A 19,630-nucleotide genomic window follows, 5' to 3' on the forward strand; every position below is an offset into this window, starting at 1 on the left:
CTTTTAGCTGGATCATTCAAATTTCAGAGGTTCATTCTCTGACTTTGCAAGTCTCTCTTTGTTTCATCTATCCCCTAAATACAAGGACTGGTAGTGACTGCTCAGAGCTGAGAAGTGTCCAAACAACCCATAGAAATGTTAGGAAGGCTTGGGTTTTTCATTAACTTCAGAGTTGATATAGTCCCATCTTCCGGAGCGCAAGTCAGTTTTGCTGATCCTGCTCCCTCCATCCCATTCCCGTTGTCCCTCCTTCTGTACCTGAACTCTAACCACACTCTGGGAAAGCTCTCCTCAGTCCAGGACAGTAACTGCTCCCAAGAGGACTGCAGAAGACCCAGAGGATGGACAAGAAAAATAAAATGCAGGCGGAGAAGGTAACCAAAGCTCAATAGTATTTTTGCACTAGTATTTCTGAGGGAAATCAGAAGAGAGTACTGGCATTTGTTGCTTATGAAGACAAAAAGCAACAAGAAAAAATTCCCCCCCCCCCTTTTTGAATCTTTGGGTCTTTGACAACTACCTGCTGACTGCTGGGGGAGAGGGACTGGGGGACTGCTTTTTGTTTTTAGGAATTCTGACAGCTTATAAGATAATTTTAACTATGATGGAAGGAAATAATTCATGAGACAGCATTGCTGAAATGCACTCTCTTGGTCTTTTTAACTAGTTGTTCTGCCTCAGTAGGATTGCCACCTGTAGAAAGGCTGGGGACGGAGCAGAGCATATTCCTAGAACTACTCACATTTACTTATTAGTGCATAAATGTGAATGAGTGCTCATCAAAAGCATCTTTTAAAGAGGACGAGGGTGGCTGATCAGAGAGCGCCCATGAAGAGCAGAGTGCAAATTGCAGACTGGTTTGTGCAGGGCAACATCGCTCTGCTCTGGGGGCTGATCCTGCCTTGAGCATCCCTCGCGTGCCTCCAGCTCCCCGTGAAATGAAGGAGGCACACTATGTCCCCAAGCCCAGCTGGGAAATACCTCTTCTGCACCCAGCCATGCTGTGTGCCCAGTGCCCTCAGCATCGAGGGCTTTGGGGCAGCAGCATTACAGCAGCGATGGCTCTGGGTGCCTCCTCCCTTGCTGCCCACCACCCTGCAGCAGGGCTGTACATAKGGCACCTGCAGGCCAGCGCAGCGAGGCTGGTTTCTGCTCTCTCTTGCAGCACCTCACAGGAACACTGGTGCTCTCTGTCTTCACTGCTGTGCTGGGCTTCTTCCAGTATGGCTACAGCCTGGGTGTCATCAATGCTCCCCAGAAGGTAAGTGGAGCGGGTCAGCCCTGCAAAAAGGCACATTGCCAAGAGATGAGCRTCTCAGGGTAGCTGGGGCAGCCTGAGGAGGCAAGGGGTCCAGGTTTTAACTTGGAGAAGCATGCAGGAGCACACTGTCCATCTCTGAGGAGTTAGAAAACCACCACAATAAGTTAGGRTGGTGAGAAAGCTATTTGCATCCCTCCACTGCCATCTCGCAGCAAAAGCAACAGGGCTCTGGACTTCCCAGTGTCGTTTTTAATGCAAAAKCAATGCCCATGCCAACAGGGGCTCAGCACCTGCACTGGAGCTGCAAAACCCCCCAGAATAGGGCTGGGGTGGGGGAGGCTATCATGCTGATGGTGTTTCTCCTCTTTGCCTGCTGCAGGTGATAGAGGCCCACTACGGGCGGGTGCTAGGGCTGGCCCCTGCGGAGAGCCGTGCCTTCAACATCTCCGGAGCCGACGGCAGCACCACCATCCCCAGCCTGGCGACGTGGGAGGGCTCAGGGAGTGCGGCGGAGCCCCAGGTGATAGCACGGGATGCCRGCCCCCAGCCCATCCTCACCATGTACTGGTCCCTCTCGGTGTCCGTGTTTGCTGTCGGCGGCATGATCTCTTCCTTCACCGTGGGCTGGATTGGCGACCGGCTGGGGAGGTGAGAGCCAGCCACGGCACCCACTCCCGCTCAGAGATGCTAAACTYATCAATTCTCGTTTTCATAACTTTCTGGGAGCTCAGAGCCTGCAGCTGTAAGTCTGCTTAAGCCCTCCCCCACCTCCCCAATCTCTCGCCAGGCATGCGAGTGACAGCACATAAATTCCCTTCTATTAATTTCAAATTATTACAGTCTAAGCCTTTTGTTTGATTTTTTCCCTCTAGAACTGTTTCCTCCCTGTAGAAATACCTTTGTATTATTTTTCCCAATTTAAGGGGGGAAAAATCAAACTTCCAAAATATTGTTCCAAACATTACAAGAGTCTGGCTTATTAAAATCCTAAATTATAAATCAGACTTTTTATTGTAACTTTTAGCATRTCAGACAAGAAATTGATGAGAAACCTTTATTAACTTTTTAATTTGTTCTATTCTTCTGTGACAAAGGGAAGAGGAGGAAATTTGAATAGCCTTTGCACAAGATGTGTAATATGCTTTTCGCTGCTCTGACTGCACCCCTTCCATATATCTTTCCATGCATATGATCATTATTCTTTCCCCTGTAGCACTGATTAACTCACTTCACATTTGTCCTGATTTTCTATCTCAATGCCTGTGGGACAGTGCCCTACTCCAGCTGGGGGCATGCAAGCTGACCTGAAGCATTCTTGTATCTGGGTTTGACTGACATCAGATCATGTCTGAATACCAGCAAGGTTTTCAGTAAGAGAGGGGTCAGAATTAAATGGCAAAGCGAGGGGCTAGGGTTTTTCCTCTTGCGATGCAGCTTCCTGCATTGTGCTCTGATCTTGCTAGCCCTCCTGCCCCCATCCCACTCCTTACCCCCAACACCACTGAGAACAGCATGCACCTTGCAAGGCTCACGGCATCACCATGCATTAGACACTCCAGTGCTAAGCAGGGTCACCCACATCCCCAGGCATTCAGCCGTTCCTGGCAGCGCTCAGCCCCAGCTGGCATACATATGGTTTTCGGGCCAGATTGACAATCCCAACGTAGCTCTGCTGTTGCTGAATTGCAGGGTTAAAGCTATGCTGGTTGTGAATATCCTTTCCATCTCCGGGAATCTCCTCATGGGGCTGGCAAAATTTGGACCCTCTCACATCCTCATCATCACCGGGAGAGCCATCACAGGCCTGTACTGTGGTAAGTCGTGGCAGGCTCCAACACAACGAGGCTGCCCCAGCATGCTGGTGGCAGGGCTGAGCACCTGTGTGGCATGGACACCCACAGAGACACAGTGGGGGACACATGATACAGCTGCCAGCTCAACAGCTCTCATGCAGCGGACAGGRATTGTGCCCCACTGGGGACCCCAGAGAGTCAGGAACAGGCTTGTCCCAGGAGCCACAGGGAGAAGGGCTGTGCTGTGCCAAAATGGTGTTGCAGTTAAGGAGTTTCTCCTATTTTTTATTTTTTTTATTTAACAAGAGGTTTCACATGTGGGATTTTCCCTCTTCCTATTCACACTTGCCTTCCTCACTTCTTTTTTAGAAGTATTTGGGCCAGCTCTGTCATGAAGTCAGTTTATTTTGCTTATACTAGAAACTAGCCCTGCCTTGGTGAGCAGCGCCTTTAAGGTTTTCTCTTGCTTATTGTTCTTATTATAATAGTATGTTGCTATCTATGCTGTTTAAAATGATCTCTAGATAACAGTACTATCTATGGTAGTACTGTAGATAGTGGGAAGAGAAGATGGGAGGTTGATAAGATGGAGTTATATTAGAATTACCTTAGAAAAACAAGTCATTATCATTGTCACTGGCGGGCAGACATAATACTCCCTTTCAAAGGTTCAAGACGAGATTTTGAAAGTTCTTTGGTCTGAAATAACCTCTCTTAGCAGATCATTTCTGCTTTGTGGTATGTATGTGTTCAAATGTAAAGATTTGAACTGTAGTTCTGAATCAGGGCATATTTGAGCACTTTTTGCAAACTGCCAGGCATTTCCCACTCCTGGCCAGGGAAAAGGACACATAGGGGTTTGGCAGCACACAGGAAATAGTACACAGGTTCCATCCTCCTTTCCAGTTTGGGAAATTGTTGATTGCCAACTGCAAGCTAGAAGACGTGACGCCCGTGTATGCTCTGTGCAGGACTGTCCTCTGGACTGGTGCCCATGTACGTCAGCGAAGTCTCTCCCACGGCCCTCCGAGGAGCACTGGGAACCCTGCACCAGCTTGCTATTGTCACGGGTATTCTTATCAGCCAGGTAAGAGGGAAAATGCACAGGACCAGAGAAAGTATTTAAGTGWTTAGGCAGATGCCAGCGAGGATCTGAGGAAACCTTTGAGAAATCTCTTATAATTTCACTCCAAAACTGAAGGAGAGTTTGAAGCAATTTGCTCTGATGGGATTGAATTCCTACCTTGATTCAGAGGTGTCCTTACCAAAGAGCACTTCCTCTCCTGTAATCAAAAATACTTCTGAAAACAATTTCTCTCCTCCTCTGTGAAGTTTTTGTGTGCATCTCATCAGAGCCAGACTGAATCCTCAACATGAGGTGCTTCATATTCACGTATGCCATTCAAAAACAGCTTTATCAGCAAACTAGGAAAGTCCCCATCAGTATTGTTCACTGTGGCAGGAGTCTCAGGTATGTGGTAGGCTGGCATATAAAATCTGCCTGGAAACAACACATCCAGAAAACTTACAGTAACCCCAAAATTCATCTTATTAAACTTAGCCAAAGACTATTCTTTCTGGAAAAAAACATGGGAAGAAAAGATTGTAAGGTAGGTTCTRCCTCTTTCATTAGCTTTGAGAATACAAAAAAAAAAGCTTTGCAAATAGTTAAAAGAAAAGGCTTGTCTATGYTTTGTTTAGAAAGCTCATTTCAATTTTAAAGTACTCACAACATCTTTGGAAAACCTATTTCAATACCATAAACACACRCACAAAACAAAGCTGGAGTTAGCACATTTGCTGAAAGTCAGCTCCAAATGCCATATTGTGGCCCCAGAGTTCAYTCTGTGTTGGTGCATCAGGCACCCCATGCAGTATGAATTTCAATCTGAGCTCCAGACTTCTGTGGAACTCCTTAGGACACATATGCAGGCACTCTGTACATTTGCATTAGCTAATTGTGATTCTGCCAGAAGCAAGCATGTAGGAAGCAGAGAAGAGAGCTTGATAAGGAGAACTCAAGAGRGCTAAATGATATCCTTTTATATATGCAGATGTCAACACCAAAGACACAAAGATTCATGAATACAGAAGGGTTTTCCTCAAAGTGCATTCTATTACATTTTTTCTCCTTTGTGTTCTCCTAAGAACAATTACAGAAAGCAAACAACTGTGCAAATTGGTAGCTCCAAAAATCCAGGAGAGCAAGGTCTGAGGAGAAAGTATTTCAACTGCTTGTCTGTATTTGCCAAGCTATTTACACRGAGGCCTAATTCTGGCTCTCTTTTACCATTTATTTATTGTGTAGGCTTACAAATAGACTTTCACCAGTGACCTAGTATCTGCAAAGTCACACAGCAGTGTAGATGAGACAACATGATCATAGACTAACAAAGCAGCATTAACCAAATAGCCACTTTCCGCTTGGCTAGACACAGTTCTCCAGCTAGTATCAAACTCCAAARACAAACAYATCATAACTAAGAAATCAAACTGCYGGGACTGARACAAACTAGTTGCTTCCARTTTTCTTCTGGGTTGTCACTTAGAAATGCCATACTAGTCAATTAATTTCTTGTTSTAAAGTGTAAAATATATCAGCRCCATTCAAACATGGATCAATTATTCCAGGTCCTTGGACTAGACTTTCTGCTGGGCAACAATGAGATGTGGCCCCTGCTTCTTGCCCTGTCTGGTGCAGCTGCTCTCCTTCAGTTCTTCCTGCTCTTGCTGTGTCCTGAGAGCCCCAGATACCTTTACATCAAACTGGGAAAAGTGGAGGAAGCTAAAAAAAGTAAGACACAATTTCTGGTTTTGTCTGTAGTTGTTTTCACACTGTTAGCYTCTTAGAATCAAATAGGAAAAGGGAAAATTCTGGCTGAGTGCATACATGTGTAACTGGATATAGTTGTTCCATCCCACAGCAAGCATGGTTGCTGAAGGGATTTCGAACATCCACATACATTCACTGACTAATGCATGTGTGCTTWTATGTTACTGCTTATGTTGTGAACCTTATTTTGTTGCTCTTTTCCACCAAATGAATAGAACAGAGTTTTCGGATACAATCAAAACTGCAGTTTGGGGGGAAATTACTCCTTTCAAAAAGTGCTTGTTSTGAGTAAGAACAAAATAGAGAAATCTGAAATGTTCTGCAAAATGAAACTTTAGTGGAGGAAAAAATCCTGCTTGGAGAGCTAGCAGAAGGTTTTGTTCTGTTTCATAATTTTTGACTTCTTTTTCACTTCATTGTCTGGGTGACATGGGCATGTTTCTGGGATATGTTTTGATTCTGGCAAATCAATTCTCCTTCCTTTCCCTGCCTCTACCCCCCTCCCCAAAACCTCTGTTCAGTTGGAAAGGTTTTCAGTCAGGTGTAGAACAGATATCTTTCGGGGAACATCTGTTCTCTCTCCTCAGTGTTATTCACAATTACACAGGAAATCCAGAGTGATTACTGCAATACCTTATACATCTCCCAGCATGCCACCTCTTAGCTGGTTCTAGCTGTCTCTACAAGCAGTAAGAGCAGTCAGTAGTAGGAAGCAGCTGAAAAGTGAGATGAAAAGCCAGTATTAATTAAAACAGGGCGTGTCCACATGCTTCGGGGCAGAGAGATGCACGCTTGTGCTCTGAGCTGCTGAAATATAAATTAGCTCTGGACCATAACTATTAAGATATGTTTGTATGGGACTAATAAGCATTACTGAAAGATGAGGCTTGAACCCGATGTCTCAGAGCTCATGAAGAACATACAGCTGTACCTTGCCATGCCGACACATGCAGGGGCTTCCCTGGGCAAGCTGATGTGCCACAGGATTCCTCAGAGCAGAGTTTGGGAAGTACCCACCATTGTCCATTCAACTGGCTTACTTTGAGCTTTGGCTAGAGAGATTGTTCTTGTTACCGTATTCTTAGTTTGTATTTTTCCCTTAGAAAGTAAAACAGTGATTTTCTTTCTCTTGAGGTCTGAAAAGGCTTAGAGGAAACTGTGACCCGATGAAAGAGATTGCTGAGATGGAGAAGGAGAAACAAGAAGCTGCTAGTGAAAAGAAAGTCTCCATAAGGCAGCTTTTCACCTTTTCGAAATACAGGCAGGCAGTCATAGTGGCGCTGATGGTTCAGATATCCCAGCAGTTCTCAGGAATCAATGCAGTAAGTCTCCCAACATTTCTGTTTAAAGAAATYCATACTGAGCATGAAAATGCAATTCTGGTCCAAGCTCAGAGGGTGAATAGGAGTCTTTGCTGTGACTTCAGTAGCCTCCTATGTCACCACCATCAGTATTTAAAGAATTCCTCATCACTGAGAACAGCCATGGGTGGATAGCAGGGTTGAGACAATGTGACAGAGTTCTGCATAAATCCATTAGCACAACGGGTCCATGCTGAGTACTACTATGGCCCTCATTGTACCTAAACTTATCAGCAGTTTGCTCTCTTCAATGGCTGTATGCTCACCCATGGAGAGTCCAGAATAGCTATTCTGTGCCAGCCTTTGCAGCACCTCCTGAGATACCAGAAATTACCATTTTATGCATGGGAGCACAGAGCTTCCTTTCCAAAAGTGACTTAAATTTTTGAAGGTCTGTTGGAAGCTTTACAAATGTTGGCCCTAGAAGCCTCTATTCCACTAACTTAGAGAAAGTTAAGAGCATTTCTACATTGCAAAGTGGAGCACCATGTGGAGATGSCCAGCCTTGCAGAGACCTGACCCAGGACCGTGTCGCCTCGCGGAGCCTGGATTCCCCAGCCCAACACAGTGCCCAGCCTCACACACCAACCACTGGCTCATGGAGCCATTTATTTTGGATCCCTAACTTCCACAGAATAAGACCTTATTCTCTGAGATAAATGAGAAATTTGAGCCATTCCAATGCAGCAAGAAAATTATAAACTTAATTTAAAACTCAAAAGTATTAAGATATTTGTCTCCMACATACTGTGCTGGTGACTGGCTTTCAAGATTAAACATAGAACTACATGGAAGAAAACATTTTTAAATGTGCAAATGCCATAGTTCAGGAAGGGAATTTCAATGGGATTTTAAACTCCCTTAGGCTCCTTTGAAAGTTTCAACTTTAATTATTATAACAAACCATTAAGAAGTTGAAAAACTGATCATAATTAAATTACTTCAAATCTCAGTCAAGCAAATGTAGCTCTTCCCTCAAGAGGACAAAAAGTTCCATCAGCCTTGTTATCTAATCCTTTATCCTAATGTATTTTGATAGATATTTTACTACTCTACAAACATTTTTGAGAGAGCTGGAGTTGATCAACCGGTTTACGCAACCATTGGCGTTGGAGTGGTGAACACAGTCTTCACTGTTATCTCTGTAAGTAAACATTTCTGGCCTGGATTACAAAAGCAAGTAAGMTATAATTTTATTTTAAAACAAGATTTTATCCTGGAACTGGGACTGGGATTTGCAGTTTTGTAGGGCTGACCTTGCACACCTTACTCTCAYGACATGTCCCTTCCCTTCCTTAGATATGTCCCATTCGAAAATCAAGCCTTGAWATACAATTCATTGCTATCAAACAGCACTGCTAAATACTCCATGAATTAAAAATGCACTGCCATGTTCAGGGAAGCTCAGGTAGCTTGGCATTTTCACAAAAACAAAAGATCCCTTTGAGACAGATCCTGTCTCAAAAATTGTGCTGATCCTATTTCATCTGGGAACAGCTTGGTGCTTTGTGACAGGGAAAGCCAGCTGCCCACAATTTCTCTTTTTTTACCTACTGTCTTCCAAATTCTATTCTGTTTTTACATAGCACCTCCCTGAGTAATATCCAGAGGCTATTCCACAGTAATAAAATTAATGTAGCACCTATCCTTATCATATCTATGCACAGCTCTGTAGCAAGAAAAGGATAGTTTCAGCTTTCACAGCCTTTCTCATCATTTGTCGTTCTCCAGCGAGTATTAATACAATTCCAATCAGCAGGCAATTATTTTTTAAAGTGGCCGTTATTATCAGAAGAGCAGGAAATAGCTCTTCTGATAATAAACCAAGCTAAACCATTTCTCTCGTATCTCCAGAGAGCCTTAGGCAGCAAAGGCCTTTTACCCACCATGAAGCAGGATTAGATGCCAGGTAGAAATACGCAGCTCTAAGTCCACCATAAGATGCTGATGAGATAGGAGTTCTCYGGGTTTAACTGTTTCAGAGAAAGTACACCCAGTCCCAATAAAGAAGGTGGAATGTGTTCACTGTGAAATGAGGGACCTAGACTCTGAGGCTGGAAGAGATCTGTCCATAGCTTGTGTGTTCTCCTGCAAGTCAATATCAGCCACTGCTGTACTTGCAAYCTTGGGACATTTGCTCTTTGCTTCTTTTGGCCATGAGCACTTAAAAATTATCTACAATTTGTCAATAAATGACAGACTCTGATCACAAAAGGCAAGTCTGCAAAACAACTGACAGTCAGGAGGACCTTGGCAAGGAGAGAAGGGATTGCAGAGGCTTGCCATCTGCAACTCCATGAGTTAGCAGGATGAACTGCCTCCAGGTAAAAAAAAAAAAAAAAAAAAAGAATCTCCAAAAGCAGAAATCATCTGCCGTAATTTCAGGAAAATGAGACTGAATTTATGGCCACAGGTGTCCTTTAGAGAGGAAGCCAAGGATCATGCAGTTTCAGAGGCTAATGTATGGTTAATGTATGGTATCTTACAGCAGGGCRGGTGCACTGCCCTCTGGAGTTACCTACAGCTCTCCATTGGGTGAAGTGACTGGTACAGACTTAGGCGTCTAAAGGTGGGTGAGATGACTGGTGTCCCCCAAAAGATGCTGATAAGGAGCTTGTGGCTAACAGGGAAGGAAAAGAAGTCTGGAAGCCATAGGAGGAAAAAATCCTGCCTCCAGCTGCCTGGACCAGGCTGTAGCTACAAAACTTTCCCCACCCTAGTACAGGCATTGAGCAWAGGCATGTGAGGTGACTTCTATCACACTACATTTTGGAGGCTATTTCCAAAYTAGTGCAAACCCTGTGACTTTATTCTTTCTTTAAAAAAGGAAGTCCATAGAGTTTGGAAATGCATGAGCTCTGCACATACATGGTTTTGGCTTGCCCTTGGCAAGGCAGCTATTTAGTATGCCTCCCCCAATAGACACCTGCAGAGTTTCGGTTGTGACTTTCGGAAGCCAGCACAGAAATTTCTTCTGTGTGAGCTAGGACAGTAGCAATGCTGCCTGGTAGTGGTAATTGTTTACTGCTAATAGTGGTAGGCTGTTCATTGCTAATRGATCTGAATGAGCTTCCTGAGAGCAGGGATGCCAGAGACTGATATGCTGTTTATGTTTCTATAGGTCTTTCTTGTGGAGAAGGCAGGGAGACGTCCCCTGTTCCTGTCTGGTTTGATGGGTATGTTGGCAAGTGCTGTGGCCATGACAGTTGGACTTGCACTCCTTGTAAGGATTTCTCTCCACTTTTTTCTTGGTGGTTTGCAAACAATACAAGACAAACTACCCTTTAAACTGATTGTTTTGCATGTTCATSTCAAAGAAGTTTGGAAAACATTTGTCCTTAAAAAGGACAGTTCAAAACGGCCATTGGTGGAGCCATCTCTAGATACAGCAGTGCCTGAGGAGATTGCTCTCTCCAGCCCTGTGATACCCCAATGCTCATTTAACCACTGCTAGAAAAGATGTGTGCCCCTCCCAGAGCCCTCAGATAAACTCAACTCTCTCTTACAYGTAGCTCTATGCTATTCTCATGGGATAGCTAAATAAACCTGCTAAATAAACTCTGGGCATACCTCCACATACACATACTATGTACCCTAAACCCTCAATCTGTGTCTCCCTGGTTTGGTGCAGGGRTGCTAGACTGGTATCTTGTCATAGGAAAAGTCAGTTCCAAACATTGGCACAACATCCTGTCATAATGGAAAAAAAAAGCAATGGGTGGCATCCTTATCCTGTTTATCTATGACAACACCATTTAGCCTCGCTGGCCACTCTGCAGGTAAGGAGAGGGTTTGAAAATGCAACTGAGCTGATGTAGCTGCAAACTGCCACCTCCTTCTGCCAGCAGTGATACTGGCACCATGCTCAGCTGGTTCTAGGGGCACACTCAGGCAAAAATAACTCTGCAGAGTTAGATCAGCTTAGCTGAACTGTGAAATCACCACCCAGACAACACAGGCCAGATGCCCAGACTGGTCAGCAGAGCACTCCAAAGCCACCTGGATATAAGCTACCTATGTGTCCATTCGTGGAGCCCATTCAGAGAGGCTACACAGAGCCAGCAGTTGTACCTTAGTTGTGGTTACGGCCCTAGGCAAGCTCTGACACTTGCTGGTGGGACCAAGGGTAATACCATTCATATTAATTGCACTCCCATAGATTACCCCAGCACAGTAAACAGCAGTATCTAAGCTGCTGCTGTTCATACGCTAGGAGGTTTATTTATGCATCTCCAGTCCTTTTCCCTGCTTGTCTGTGTAAGGAAAAAATTTCTAAAAGAGAATTGTAATTAAAGTTATTAGTGCTAATTAATGAGAGTCACGTTGAGACAGAAACACTRCATTTACTCTCTTGCAGAGCCAGTTTGCCTGGATGAGCTATGTTAGCATGGTCGCAATCTTTCTCTTCGTCATTTTCTTTGAAGTCGGGCCTGGGCCCATCCCCTGGTTTATCGTAGCTGAACTGTTCAGCCAAGGCCCTCGCCCCGCTGCCATTGCGATCGCTGGCTTCTGCAACTGGACCTGCAACTTCATTATTGGGATGTGTTTCCAGTACATTGCGGTAAGAAATCCTTCTAAAACATTACAAATAAATGACTCGTGCGATCCCAGTGCTGGTTGAGGCTTCCAAGGCAGCCTACTGGGATGTGCATGTACCTCCCAGATATCCAAATCTCTCTGAAAGTCTTAACCATCTGTGGTACAACCGATGATAAGTAATCACTGCAGTGTTCATGATGGTTCCTCTGTTCTCACTTTTTCCATTGCAGGATCTGTGTGGGCCATATGTGTTCGTGATCTTTGCAGCTCTGCTTTTAGCCTTCTTTCTGTTTGCGTATTTAAAAGTACCAGAAACAAAAGGAAAATCATTTGAAGAGATCTCAGCTGTGTTCCGCCGCAAGAAGCACTCAGCYAGCAAAGGTGCCAAAGCAATGACTGAGCTGGAAGACCTGAGAGCTAGCGAGGAGGCCTAAAAATCACAACATGCACAGAAAGAAAGAACTAAGTGAGGACGTCTTTTAAACACAACAGAGAGAACTTAAAGCAAAAGTATCATTTTATAAAAACCTTGCAGCTGACAAACCAGGAAGATAAACCAGTCTGATGTCTTCTGACTGCTGTGGCTGGTAATGTTTGCACCTTAGAGCTGCCGGTGCTAAACTGGTATTTTACTCTAAAATACYCCATATAACTAGGCTCCAGAAAGAGCCACGGGAAAGAACGGAAGGAATATGTTACATGTATGTCTTCATGCCCCACTGAAACAGCCCAGTAGGATAATGATTGTAGCTGGCCGAGCATATATTGAACAGGATCATAATCAGATGGAATGAAAGAAAGAGGGATTGGGTGATTCTGTATTCTTATGCTTTCACCTTTTCTTCTCGAGTCTGCTGCTTCCTTCTGCTGAATGATCTGAAACCTTGGAAACCAAGTGTTACTGTAGTCRTGTTATCAGCATGAAGCACTTATCACATTAGATGCTAAGTATGATAGACTGAGCAAAGTCCTCCTTACTGTTACCTGTACGGAGGAAGAAGGTACATCCCATTCGAATTGGTTGGGATGCACCTCACTTGTTTTGCTATCTAAGCATCATGGAAGGGGTCCCCAATCTCATAAGAACTTCTCGAGTCCCARTATGTTTGAGGAGAATCTTAGAAACTCTGGCTGTATTGAAGTGCACTGTTTTTTGTTTTAGCTAAACTATTGAGCTGCTGTTTCCTCTCTGAAAGGCTCTCTCCCTTATCATCTCTCCCTCACCTTTGCTCCAGCACAGGTCACTGGCATGCCTGTGCACTCCTGCCCCACAGAYCAGGACACTTGAGTCCTGCTGCCATCCCTCACATGGTGTGACCATTGCCAGGTCATCTCCCCTCACTGCTCCTCCTTCTCACCCTCTTTGTCTACCTTCCCTATTTAGGCTGTAAGTTTTTTCAAGCAGGGTCTCTCTCTCCCCTTTTGTGYGATGCTTAGGCGCATGGGACTCCCTTGTACCATAACAATTAATAATAACCCAAAGGGTAAATTAGTACAGCACCATTAACTGCAAGACGCTCTACTGATTTGAATCCCACTTTGCACCATTTATGGTTTTGCTGGCTGGGGTGTGCTTCAGCAAAGATAGCACGCAAGGAGGAAGTTGTTCTGCTTCTGTATCTTTATTTGTGCTCTTTGTGCTTTCTTTATGAGATACTTGCATCTGAGAAAAACTGGAAGGATTTTTCTTCCTTTTTGGGTGATACGTTGGAACCATTGTAAGATCCTGCTATATGCTTGTGCTTTTAAGATTGTATATGTTCTTTATTGTGATACCAGGATACTTTCTAGCAACTTTCTCAGGACAGAAATACATTATTTATTTAGTGATGAACACAAGCACTGTTCAGTCCCTGGAAGTTCATAACGACTAGGTGAAGCAGAAATAATAGTGTAATGGAGGATCAAACATAACAAAAAGCATCCAAATAGATGGGCCAGGGAGGATGCATTTGGCCCCATTGTGTACACTGAAGCAACGAGACGGCACTAAAGGCTTTCCTGAAGCGACAGCTGGATTTTACTAGAGAAGAATTGGGTCAATAGCTGTCATGAGCTACACAGGACAGGGAACCTGGGGCTGAAACTGTACGTGTAAAGTGTGTAAAAACCAGGACCGCGGGCTGCAGCGTACTGAAGAGAGCAGCAGAGCTGGGAAGCAGGCTCAGTGTYGAACTGTCCGAGTCTGTTTAAAGTGTACAGGTTTCCCCAGAAGTGACTAGCTGAGATGGCAGACTCAGAAGCTCTCTGTGGATTCAACTGCAGGCAGTTAATTATATAATGGACTTTCTGAATGTAAAAAAAGGAGAAGAGAGAGAGCTGGGGTCTTGCTTTCAGCAATGTCGTCTATGTCTGTTACATAAAAGTGACAATGAACAACATTTATGTCGTGTGTTGGCTTGTGCTGCAGTTTTTTCCCCCTATACCTCTCAGACATGTGCCCAACTCCAGATAGGCGGTATCTTCCAGGCAGGATGTGTTTGCTCCATAGATGGCATTTGCTATGCAGGCTCTCAGCTAAATCCCTTTGAAATGCACAGTCCAGAGGTGAGACTGCAGGGCTGGGAGTCATCAGTCCCGGGGCCAAATAGCCCCAGAGCCAGTCAGAGCTGGCTCCCTGAGCTGGGATGAGCTGTCCCCGGGGATGTATGTACTCCTAACCCCAGCCATCCCCACCATCCACGTGTAAATCCCTTCTGCCTGGGGTGATGCGTTCTCCGAACATGCACATGCATGCATAGCTGCTGGTACAGTTTAATGCTTTAAGCTTAAAAGTAGGCTTGACCTCGTGCCGTGCCCGTGTCCCTGTGCTCCTCCTGCCCGCTTTCCTTCCATGCCCTGGCAGCGAGGTGCTGGCTTGCACATGGCAGGTCCTCATCTGCCGCTTGAGCCCATGCTCCCAGGTCAAGCTTTCTCAGAGCCAACAGCTCTGCAGTGTCAGTCTGCCCACTGACCTCTCCAGAGAGCTGGCCTTGATGCCTTGCTGTGAACGAGAGGCAGGAGAAGCGTTTGCGAAGACATGCATCCTCCACGGACATGCAGCAAAGAGGCAAGGAGAACTCAAGCAGCAGGGAGTGCAGTGCATGGGACATACAGCTCGGATACCTGCAAAGCCAGCACAGCTGCAGCTTGGGACTCTCCCTCTATCCCTGCAGATGGGACTCGAAGCAATTTTGCCCCTGCTCCAGGGACAGAGCCGGATGAGGCTCCTCCAGGAACTGGCGGATGGGACAACAGAGACAGGGCGGCGGGCAGGGTCCTGGCACCGGGGTGCACAGGGGTGCCAGTCTGGGTTTTCCCATGTAAAATGAATCATGTTAACTATATTATCATGTAAATGAATGATRATAAAAAGCCAGATTCAATTATTGTAATAAAGCACATACATTAGTTTAACAAATGCCATGTACCAATAGCTGTATTCCTGAACCTCACGTAACATCTGCCTAGGGGTTCAGAGGCAGTAAAATGGTTCTCTAAAAGCAAGTATCAGCCAAAAGCCATGGGCACATTCAGTCGGGCTTTCTCTCCTTATTTTACCCCACAAGCTTTTGCCTGTACTATAGTTAAGACCATGTAGTTTGAAGTAGGAGCCTCAGAGCTAACAGACATCAAATGCCAATAAATTTTGTGTTTTTCCTTTTTTTTTTTTTTTTTTTTTTTTGCACCCCATCTGCTTTTCTACGGTCTGCTGCCAGCACCCTGTGAATCCGGCGGGCTAACGCGATGCACCCTGCAGCCGGGCGGTGCTGAGTTTCAGGACTTGCTGTTAGGGCTCCTCAGCAGCTGCGGTGGCAGAGGTAAGCAAGTCTTCTCTGCGCGTGCTGAGCGGGACCTCCCAGGGGAGATCCCATCTGGGCCGCTTTGACCACACTCGGACAGCACTCCTTCACGTGTTTTACTATCATCATCCCCCTGTGGATGAGGTTCTGCTCGTGGTTTTTCACATCGGTTTTGCTAATGCTTGTGGTGGGGCAGGCTGCAGCACGGGAAAGGCTGTGCAGGGCTCGTCGCTGCTCAACGCCTTGGCTCTTCCCGTCCGCATCAGGGCTGCTGCAGAAGGATTATCTCAYGGGCTGGGCGAGACTGGTGCAAGTGTGCTTTTACCTTGTATGGTGATCGCTGCAGGAAAGGGTCACAGGAGTTGGTTAAATCTGCAAGCGTGTTTACTTTCCTCTTGTCACAACAGGCCAGCAATTAGGACTGCTCCGCTTTATCTGCCTACAGGCAATTCCAGTTAAAACTTGTTCTTGAGATACAGCTGGTTCAATCATTATTTTTATCTCTTAGTGTTATAGTTCTACTAAGTTGCTAATCATTAAGAAAATTCAGAGGACCATGTCATACTTATTAGCTAAATGGTCACTGCACTTTAGTTAACATGCAAAATATGTTGCCATAGTGTGGTTAGCTAATAATGTAATATAATTAATAATTCCTGAGAAAGCATCTTGTCAGCAAGAGCTTTGGCGGTGTTTTATTAATGTGCTGAGATGATTGCCATTAGGACTTTTCCGTTGTGTCAGACAAATGGCTAACAATATCCACTTTCCCGCTCTCTAAGCATAATTTTAAAATTAGTTTGACTTCCTTAATCCAATAAACTCAGGACATTTGGCTCCATTAACGGTTTCCATGCTAATTTATCACAGATTATTCTGCCTCACTTCAACTTGTTTTTCATCATATCCTTGAGGAGAGGTAACCTCCACCTCCTAAGGCAGAGAGCTGATCATGATGAGGCTGAATCAAGTTATATTCAAGTATATATACTCACTAATATATATCTAGTTATATATTTGGGGCCAGCTCTTTGAGGTGTGGGGCATTTTCTGAGGCTGAATGTCCTTACTGAAGCCAATGGGAGCTGAGGAGTTATCAGGTCTGGGTCCACAGCGCACGTAAGCATGAGAGCTAATTTAAGACAACTGAGCCTATGCTCAGATGCTTCCCTAAATCCTAAAGCAATGCAGATGAATTTTACCYGGAGGCACAGCCTCAGTAACTATTCTGATAGGGGTGGCAATAAACTCTGGCTGTAGCTTGGCACCAATTACAGATGTTTTCCACCAGCTCAGCCTCACTGGCACAGTCACACCACTTCCCTTAACTCCAGTGTGTGCTTTGGGAGCGCAGATCCTGATCTGGATCACGCGTGTCTGGCTGCGCCACGCAGACCACAGAAGAGGTAAGGGTGACTGTGCAGCAGGCAGAGGCAGCACTGCAGCTGGMTTTCAGCATCCCAGGGCATGCAGCAATGAATAACTGCAGGAAGTATCCATGATCCAGCTCCTACATCCAGGAATCCAGCTCCYGAAGCTGATGCAGATGCGAGATGAGTCACTGGCACTACATCAGTTCTTCATGGGAAGCAGGAGGTGAATGATAGCAGCAGTGCCTGGAGCAGAGCAGGATGCCTGTGGCAAGGTCACAGCACAGGCTCCTCAGCCTGGCTCATGCTATGCAGAGAGGTTGTCTGGAGGACCTCAGAGGGTCTGCCAAGCACAGCATCACCCTGTGCAGGTGTAGATCACCCATTCCTGCCTCCYATATGTCCCTAACTCAATCCAAAAAACAGAGTTTTACAGTGAGCTCTCACCACCAACAATCAGGACACATCTGTGAGATCTCAGGTAAGAGGCTGGCGATTAAAACAGCCTCTTGCTAAAGTCAGAATCGGGTTGCGTTTACATTGCTTTGCTTATGACAAGTTATTGCTAATCTCGTGACCTAAGTCTTGCTGAACGCACCTTCTCTTTACTTTTCTGAGCTGCTTACCTAGCATTCAGGGGGGCAAGGATGGGTGACTTGTTCGTTGATGCTCTGTGGCCATCCCTCTCCCTCTAGCCAGTCTGCTGGAAGCAAAGGTGTATGTTCACCTCCAAGTTGGCTCAGATTCATACTGCCAAGGCTAGGCTTTGACAAGGGCATCAGATATTTCTCCAGAACATACTGGTGTTATGGCTACACCTTTAAGCCTTCAAAAAGTTGCTTTCTAACCCCTGGTAATTTCAGCAATCCAATTAATATAAAGAACTTAGAGAAAAGAGCCAAAGTCTGGTAACATATTGAGTCTCCTAAAAAGAAAAAAAATACATGTGATCGAGCTGCGTAACATTCAAAGCGCACATGAACAGGAGAGGAAATGTGTTTAAATGGGAAAGGCCACAGTATTTACAGATACGCTTTGAAACTGAATTGCTGTTGTTCTKCAGAAAAGTGGCATAATCACATTAGCACTATTATGGAACACATTTTAGAAAACAAATGTTGATCCATACAAAGGAATGATGCCTGCAAGCTATGATTGATGAAGCTGATTAACCGTTTTTTATTGAATATCTGATAAAGGCTGTCTTGGAATATTTATGTGTTTCAAAAAAATGTATCTACACTTCCACCTCAGCAAAAAGATTTGATTTTGTACAGACTCTCAAGTCATCCAAAAGGAATCTGCTAATTGTGAAAATCAACCAAATCTATAATCTGATACCCGAGAAAAGAAAATACCATTAGTGCTCATTAGTCTGCTCCAGTTTGGGGTCAGAACAGTTGGCAACTCTCTCACAAAGTGTTTTATCACCCGATAAAACGCCCCAGAGCACGTTCAGCTAGTCATACACTTGTAGGTAAACAAACACACAGCACGGGAGCAACAACGCTTAACAAAATGACCCAGACTCTGCTTATCAGCGGAGACAGGGGGAGAAAAATGGGCAGCTCCTCGGGGTAGCGCACGCAAGACATCATCCACCAGGACAGCTCCCGGCGGAAGGCGTCTCCGTCTCGACACGCCGCAGCATTGGAAAGGAGGCTCGGCGCAAAGGGAAGCCGAACTTCTCCTGTAAAAAACCCCAGTGAGAGCCACGTAGCCAYAGGCTGGACCACACACAAATACGAATGAAATAAAAGGTACTACAAGAGCTGCCAAGGAACCATTTMAAACAAACAAACCAACCAAAGTTAAAACTGATTGCTTTCGCGGCGCCGCCGGAGCCGGGCAGGCAGGACTCATCCCTGCTGTCGGGAACGCGTGGCGCTCTCGCAGGGCGGGATCCACGYCCGCGGCCGGCGAGGGCCTCGCCAGAAGCGTCGCCGGTCACGGGTAGGACAGCTAGTGCAGAGACAACTGAGTCTTAYTGCAATTAATTAAAACAAGGTTTTATTATTGCTTCTGGACAGTTTCACGTCCTTCTGACTGACTGATCACCCGGCRCTTGCAAAATGCTCGCTCCTGATGATTTTCTGACAGCAAGGGAGAAACGTTAGCTGAGAAATGACCTTTGCACTGCCAGTTAAACACATTTCCCGAAAGCAGTCTTATCACAGCCGACTTCAGAAACAGCCACTCCTTCTCCAATTTGTTTAAAATTGGGTTTTGTCTTTGAAAAAAAGCTGTTTGCCGTCCAGCATTAATGTGCTGCCACAAAAGCCAGGCTACCGGCGGAGCGTGGCGTCGGGAGCAGCGCGCCGSGGCGCCCCGGCGTTTCACACGGGAGGAAAATCCCCCCGCTCTGGCGCCATCTTGGGGCGCGCGGGGGTGGCCGGGGCAGCCGGGGGCAGCAGGGGAGATGGCGGCGGCGGCGGCGGCGGGAGAAGGGGGGGGTGTCGTCGCCACGGCGCCGCCTAGCGGCCGCGGCGCGAGCTGCTCCGCGCGCCTGAGGCAGGCGGCGGGGCGGGGGGAGCGGAGATGGGTTTGCCTCGGTAGTAATGGCGGGCAGCGCCACGCGATTGGTGCGCGGGCAGTCTGAGCGCTACCGCTCTCCGTAGAGACGGGCGGGGAGGGGCCTGGCGAGCGCGGGAAGCGCCCGCCGCCGGCCGGCCGCCTCGCGCCGAGCACGTG

The 19,630-nt window shown here is 46.0% G+C and overlaps 1 protein-coding gene across 1 annotated transcript; it reads left to right on the forward strand.

Moving 5' to 3' along the window:
* Positions 1-341: 341 nt before the first annotated feature.
* On the forward strand, positions 342-12,221 carry SLC2A2 (solute carrier family 2 member 2). Its single transcript, XM_085322323.1, has 11 exons — positions 342-374; positions 1,166-1,261; positions 1,641-1,909; positions 2,951-3,075; positions 4,026-4,141; positions 5,686-5,848; positions 7,022-7,209; positions 8,288-8,392; positions 10,370-10,471; positions 11,606-11,809; positions 12,018-12,221. The coding sequence occupies exons 1-11, from the start codon at positions 342-344 to the stop codon at positions 12,219-12,221; spliced, it is 1,605 nt and encodes a 534-aa protein (XP_085178449.1).
* The last annotated feature ends 7,409 nt before the right edge of the window (positions 12,222-19,630 follow it).

This window comes from Rhea americana, unplaced genomic scaffold (assembly GCF_003343005.1).
Source record: "Rhea americana isolate MKP2758 unplaced genomic scaffold, rheAme1 scaffold_76, whole genome shotgun sequence".
Lineage (NCBI taxonomy): Eukaryota > Metazoa > Chordata > Aves > Rheiformes > Rheidae > Rhea > Rhea americana.